We start from the raw sequence: 6,967 nt of genomic DNA, 5'->3' as shown, positions 1-6,967 counted from the left end.
GAGTGTCTGGCCCTAGGTGCAGTCCTCAGGGGAACAGATCCTTGCTGAAAAAGGGCCCAGGGGCCACGCCTCTAGCAGAGGAAATATCAGTTTTTACCCTGTTAGGGGAGATAGTGGGCTCAAAGGGCAGGAGCTAGGGGAGGGCAGAAAGATCAGCTGTGGGACTTCCATGGTGGTCCAGTGGTTAAGACTCCACACTTCCACTGCAGGAGGCATGGGTTTGATCCCTGGTTGGGGAACTAAAGTCCCACTTTGAGTGGCATGGCCAAAAAAGAATCAAATTCAAGGGCCTGTTTAGCTCCTTGTCCTGGGTCCTTCAGGAGTCTGTGTCAAGCTCATGACTTTGGAAGGGTCCATGATTTGAATATTTGTGTCCCTTTAAAATTCCTATGTGGAAATTCTAAATTCCAAAAATGGGGCTTCCCAGGTGGCTCAGTGGTAAAGAATCTGCCTGCCAATGCAGGAGACACAGGAGATGCAGGTTTGATTCCTGGGTCAGGAAGATACCCTGGCGTAGGAAATGGCAACCCACTCAGTATTGCCTGGAAAATTCCATTAACAGAAAAGCCTGGTGGGCTACAGTCTATAGGACTGCAGAGAGTTGGACATGACTGAACATACACATGCATGTGTGTGTGCGTGCTTACACACACACACACACGAAGTGATGGTATTAGGAGGTGCACAGGTCATGAGGGTGGTGCCTTCATGAATGTAACTAATGCCCTTATAAAAGAGGCTCCAGAAAGATGCCTTGCCCCCTTCCACCTTGTGAGGACGCAGTGAGAAGGCATAGGCTATGAACCAGGAAGATAGCCTTTACCAAAATTCAACCATGTTGGTGCCTTGATCTTGGACTTCCTAGCCTCCAGAGCCATGAGAAATAAATTTCTGTTGTTTATAAACCACTCTGTCTGCAGTATTTTGTTACAGCAGTCCAAACGGAATAAGCCTAGGAAAGTCAGTTCACTGGGGTGGGGTCTCCTGATAGTGGTAAGGCACAGGGAGTCGGTGAGGCTGGCCTCCCGTCTTGAGCTCCTCTTAGGTTAAGGACCAGGAGTTGCTCTCAGTGGGTACTGTCTGCTCCAACCCCCTCAAACAGAGCTGCTGGTGGGCTTCAGCAGACACTGAACACCGAGGGGGCCTGGCCTTGGTATTTCTCGTGGTATGATCTGAGGATGGGTACGAGGTTCTGGAAGGTCGGGCGGAATGAGGCCTCTGCCTTCCAGCAGTCCTTCATGAGGCAATAGATCTGGGGAAAGGAAAAAGTTTGTTATAGCAGTCCAAACAGAATAAGTCTAGGAAGGTCAGTTCACTGGGGTGGGGTCGCGGGGTAGCGGTAAGGCACAGGGAGTCAGGGAGGCTGGCTTCGCCAGGTTGTTCACTCTCTCCCTGGTCCCATGGTGGGGAAGAGGAAAGGGAGGATCTCACCTCAGAGGGGCATCTCTCTGGTTGTGGCAGCCTCTCCCCTCGTTCCAGCAGCTCTGTGAGCCTCAGCACAGTCATCTGCCCTTGGGTGAGGCCTATGAGCTCAATGAATTTCTACAGAAGAAACAAGAACAGCTGTTTTTTAAGAGATAGAGCTACCTCTATCTTTTAGAGGTCAGGAGCCAGGAGCTGGATGGCAGGGATTCTAAGGGACCCTCAGGGGCCAAAAGAGGATGAGATGGTTGGATGGTATCACCGATTCAATGGACATGAACTTGGGCAAACCTCAGGAGATGGTGAGGGACAGGGAAGCTTGGCATGCTTCAGTTCATGGAGTTGCAAGAAGTCAGACATGTCTTGGCAACTGAACAACAACCATTTCTCAGCTGTATAACTTTTAGACTTATGACTTCACCCCTCTGGACCTTGGTTCTCTCATCTGTAAAATGGGTAATAAAATCTACCACCTGGGGTTATTGTGAAGTTGGATAAAACTTTTTTCTTTCTTTTTTGGCCACACCATGTGGCATCTGGGATCTTAGTTCCCCCACCAGGGATTGAACCTGCACCCCCTACATTGGAAGCAAGGAGTCTTAACCATTGGGCCGCCAGGGAAGTCCCTAGTTAAACTGATATTCATAGTGTAAGTCTGGATTAGGTGTTTGGTGTTATTACTAAGCCTCCCAGCTAGTTGTTTTTGCCTGTAGAGAATCTTATTTTCTCTTCTCCTATATACGCACTCTGATTGGCTTTGGGCATAAAGCCCTCGCATACTACAGGCTCCTCCTCTCGACCCAGAACTACACAGTGATTGGCTTCTTTGAGGGCACGTGAACCAAGCTGGACCAGTCAGAGTCCTGAATCATGATGGAAAGAGAAAAATCCTCCTCTCAGCTAGGTCCACCGTGGCCAAAGCAGAGGGCGGGCTTGCTTTGCCTTTTTTTTTTTTTTTTAAAGGGAAGGTCCACTTGAGAAATGCTGTGCTGTGCTGTGCTTAGTGGCCCAGTCGTGTCTGACTCTTTGCGACCCCATAGGCTGTAGCCTGCCAGACTCCTCTGTGCATGGAATTCTCCAGGTAGGAATACCGCAATGGGTTGCCAAGCTCTCCTCCAGGGGATCTTCCCAACCCAGGGATCAAACCCAGGTCTGCTGCATTGCAGGCAGATTCTTTATCGTCTGAGCCAGCAGGAAAGCCCATGAATACTCGAGTGGGTAGCCTATTTCCAGGAATCGAACTGGAGTCTCCTGCATTGCAGGCAGATTCTTTACCAGCTGAGCTACCTGGAAAGCCCTGAGAAATGCTAACAGTGGTTAAGACTCCAGAGCCCACTGCATGAGGCACAGGTTCAATCCCTGTCAGGGAACTAAGATCCCTCATGCTGCATGCTGTGGCGGGAGGAAAAAAAAAAAAAAAAAGCTACCACAGAGAACAGCAGAGTCAAGAAATGGAGACAACTGGGTTCCTAATGACATCTGACGATCTAGATCAAGCCATGTTCCCAATGTCCCCCTGGGGTTTGCAAATGGCAGAATTAGCAGTTCCTATTTCAGTGAGTTTCTGTCACAGTCAAAGCCCTCTGCAATGTAAGTGGCCAACTTTACAGAATAGGACTGTGAGGCAAATCCATGGTGTTGGTGTGCAGGCCTGGCTCTCACCGAGGGAGGGCTCTGGCTGGAGTCACAGTAGGTCAGCAGCTCATACATGAGGACCCCAAAGGACCAGACGTCTGATGCAAAGTAGAACTTACACTCCTTCAGGCACTCCGGGGCATACCTGGGGAGAAAGGTCACTCAAGCCATGGGCCGGGCCATATTGGAGTCCTTATCTGAGGCTTAGGAGCCCTGTGGCCCTAAAGAGTGGAGGGGCAGAGTCACTGAACCCAGGCCCTGTTGTCTGGGGCCCCAGTATGCATCTACCCCACCCTATCTGCTCTGGGTAGCCGTGGCACCTCCCACCCACCCCTTCCGCTGGGTCCCGCCTGGTTACCAGAACACAGGACTGTCCCCATCCTCGCGCACGCAGTAATACTCGTGGCCTTCGGGCACGGCCTTGGTGAGGCCGAAGTCCCCGATCTTGACCAGCCTGTTGTTGTCTAGCAGCACGTTGCGCGCGGCCAGGTCTCGATGCACGTAGTGCTGTGTGTGCAGGTAGGCCATACCCTGGGCGCGGGATGAGTCTGGATCAGTGGGGGCAGGGCCCAGCCTGAGGAGGCGTGACCAGGATGGCGCGGACCAGGCATGAGAAGCAGGCAGGATGTGAGAAGCGGGCAGGACGGCAGACCCGGCAGGAGCAGAGCCGGACAGCAGAAGAGGGCCCGCAAGGGGGGACTCCCAGGCTGGGGGCGAGAGAATTAGGAGGAGCCAGGAGCTGGGCGGGACCACGTCAGCTGTGGGAATTACGTGGGTTGGGGATCTGGGCCAGCGGGGGTGTGGCCCGATGATGGATGATCGGCTGGATGGACAAAGATGGAGGAGAGCCCGCCCAGGGATTACGCGTCGAGGCCAGCAGAGGGGATCGGAAGCTCAGGCCAGGCCAAAGAGGGGGCAGGTTCTGGGAATAGGGGCGGGCCGGCCCACCTCGCAGATCTGCAGGGAGAAGAGCAGCAGCTGGACCAGCCCGACATTGTGCCGGGGCAAGTAGTCTCGGAGGCTGCCCAGGGGCATGTATTCCATGACCAGCTGTATCGACTTCTCGCCTGACACCAGAGAGGGGCAGCTCATAAGGGTGGTGGAGGCTAGGACCGCGGGCTGTCCACCCTGCACCCCCTAATCCCAAGGTGGGGAGGGAGAGCCAAGACCCGTCCACTCTAGGACCTGTCCTCAGAGGGGACGATCAAATCTCGACCCGTCCCCTGGCAAGGGAGCTGACATGGCTCCCACCCATCCTGATCTCAGAAAAGTATCTCAGAATAGAAAGAAGGCAGCCCGGCCTCACCCACCTTGGTGTCCACAAACTGCATACTCCGCCTAGGACTGAGAGGCGGAGGTCATGACCAGGTCATGTTGGCCCCGCCCACAAAGCCCCACCCAAGCGCTAGTCCCGCCTCGTTACATTTGTGGGCCCCGCCCACCTTGGTCCTCGCAGCAGCCCTTGTACTTGACGATGTGCTTGTGGTAGAGCGTGCGTAGGATGTCGATTTCTCGCCTCCAGCCCGTCCGGAGCTGGGGACCGCAGCCTGCCTTGAGGGCCTTCACGGCTACCATCTCACCAGTGCCGTCGTTGGTGGGGTCGTAGCAATACAGGCTGACCTTTCCGAAGTGACCCTGGCCGGAGTGTGCAGGAGGGTCAGCCCCACTCCAGCTCCCCAAGCCCACTTTCCAGGCAGGTCTATTTGGAAAATCCTAGGCCCCGCCTGCTCCTTGTTGATGGGGGCCCCTGGGAGCCGAGGCCTCCCTTTCAATTCCCCAGGGCCTCCCTTGAAGCTGAGGGTCTCTAAGGCCAGAGATTTCTTACTGCCTAGGCCCTGCCCCCGGTCTTCCAGGCCCCACCCTGGGCATCCAGGCCCCGCCCCCAGCCCTCAAGGCCCCGCCCTCACCTCACCCAGATCCCGGATCTTTTTCAAGTATCGCTTGTGGAAAACCGTGGGATCTGAAGCCAGTGAATCCGGGCTCACAGACAAGACATCAGCGAGATCTGGAAGGGCCACAGTGGGTGAGTCCAGACGACCGCTCTCTCCCCCAAAGAGCCCATACTTGAGGGCACAGAAAGCCGATGACTGCTACCCCCCCAGCTCTGATCCTCCAGACAAGGAAACCGGTTTTGCAAGGGCTGAAAAATTCCATTTGTCTAAAATGCATAGTTGACTGGACCAAAACCGACACCTGGGATATTTTGAGATTGGGTTAAGGGCACAAACTTTTCGTTAACAACCAAAACATTTTCCAGGGTCTAATTCATCCAAAGAAGTTGTGGCTCTCCTCAAGCAAAACACTGAGAGGGGGGGCGGGACGGGGAGGGGCTTTCCTGGTGGTCCAGAGGTTAAGAATCTGCCTTGCAATGTAAGGGACACTGGTTTGATCTCTGGTCCAGGAAGATCTCATGTGCTGCGGGGCAGTTAAGCCCCATGTGCCACAACTACTGAGCCCACACGCTGCAGCTACCGAAGCCCATGCACCTAGAATCAGTGTTCTGCAACAAGAGAAGCCACTGCAATGAGAAGCCCAAGCACCACATCTGAGGAACAGCTAAATGGAGAATAGCTTTCACCACAACAAGAGAAAGCCCACACACGCAGCATCAAAAACCCACCACAATCAAAAAATTTAAAAAAAAAAATCTTTTTTTTTTTTTAAACGGAGAGCTTGGATATCCCCTCCCCTCTGCTTAAGTGAATTAGAAACCCACACACACTCTAAGCCACTGTACCAAGACTTGGGGACATCATGCCTGTGTCAGCAGGGATCCCAGCCCCTCCTCCCTCCTCCAGGATCCCCGCCCTGGGGAGGTGCTCACTCTGGGGCTGTAGCTGAGTGAAGTCACGCAGGATGGTGCGGAAGGATGGCCGCTGGGCTGGCTCGTAGGTCAGGCACTGGCTGGTGAGTGTGGCCAGCTCTGGGCACGAGGGCTCAGGCAGTTTGTGCTGCTTCTGGTAGAAGCGCTCTTTCTGGTGGGGAGGAGACTAGAAGTCAGTGTACGCCCTCAGTCCTGGTCTCGAAGGAGGCAGAGTCAAGTCCTCAGAGGTACAGGGTAGACCAGTTGGCTCCTTGTTCCTGTCATTCCCATTTTACAGATGAGGCCACTGAGCCTCTGCAAAGGGATGCAGAGCTGGCCATCACTGCAGAGTCTGGACTGGAACCCAAGTCCAGCCGACTGTGCTGTACTGGAGCATCTCAACCTTGGCCTTTTCTACTTGGATTTCCACCTGCCTCAGGATGGAAAGGAGGCAGCCAGGCCTCGCCCACCTTGGTGTCTATAAACAGCATCCTCTGCCTGGGACTGAGAGCCTCTAATTGGCCAGGTCCTGCTGGCCACACCCACCAACTCCCAGGAAGTTCCTATGGTCTTCAGCTCCTTGAATACACTAAAGCCTCCCAGCCTTTGCACAGGCTGTGTCTGCCACCTAGGCTGCCCTTCCCAGCCTGGGACATTGTGGTAGTTCTGCACTTGAATTAAAACCTCTTCTGGGAAGTCTTGTCCCAACCCTCAGCTGGGTCAGGGGCATCCTCTGGGAATCCCTCCTCTCGACAGCCTGTTTGATGGCCTGGACACTGCCTAAAACTAAAGCATGTGACCTGGGACGTCCCTGGTGGTCCAGTGGTTAAGAATCCGCCTTCCAGTGCAGGGTATGCGGGTTCAATCCCTGGGTGGGGAACTAAAGATGCCACACGCCACTGGGCAACGAAGTCTGTGTGCCACAACCAGAGGAGCCTGGGTGCTACAATTTCTGAGCCTGTGTACTCTAGAGCTCAAGGGCCACAACCAGAGAGCTGGCACATCGCAGCGAAGACCCAGAGCACCCCAAAATTAAAAAGCAATAAGAATAAATAAATACATTAAAAACTATCACTTTATAAAAATAAATAAAGTATGTGACTATCT

At 53.9% G+C, this 6,967-nt stretch overlaps 1 protein-coding gene across 9 annotated transcripts in view; it reads right to left on the bottom strand.

The window, feature by feature from the left end:
• Positions 1-884: 884 nt before the first annotated feature.
• Positions 885-6,967, bottom strand: part of TYK2 (tyrosine kinase 2) — a 28,098-nt gene continuing 22,015 nt past the window's right edge. For 5 of the 9 annotated variants that reach the window (XM_006068339.3, XM_044948623.1, XM_044948624.1 and 2 more), the window contains 8 exons: positions 5,882-6,032; positions 4,965-5,062; positions 4,500-4,692; positions 4,006-4,124; positions 3,416-3,588; positions 3,085-3,202; positions 1,432-1,542; positions 885-1,252 (listed from right to left, as the gene is read on the bottom strand). In XM_006068339.3, the coding sequence (XP_006068401.3) occupies positions 1,118-1,252; positions 1,432-1,542; positions 3,085-3,202; positions 3,416-3,588; positions 4,006-4,124; positions 4,500-4,692; positions 4,965-5,062; positions 5,882-6,032 (1,098 nt within the window). In that variant the 3' untranslated portion in view covers positions 885-1,117. The other 4 variants (XM_044948626.1, XR_003111524.2, XM_025293539.2 and 1 more) reach the window with 4 other exon arrangements.

The sequence above is a fragment of the Bubalus bubalis genome, chromosome 9 (assembly GCF_019923935.1).
Source record: "Bubalus bubalis isolate 160015118507 breed Murrah chromosome 9, NDDB_SH_1, whole genome shotgun sequence".
Classification (NCBI taxonomy): Eukaryota; Metazoa; Chordata; class Mammalia; order Artiodactyla; family Bovidae; genus Bubalus; species Bubalus bubalis.
Note: the sequence above shows the minus strand (reverse complement) of the source record. Positions and strands in the feature narration are given on the sequence as shown.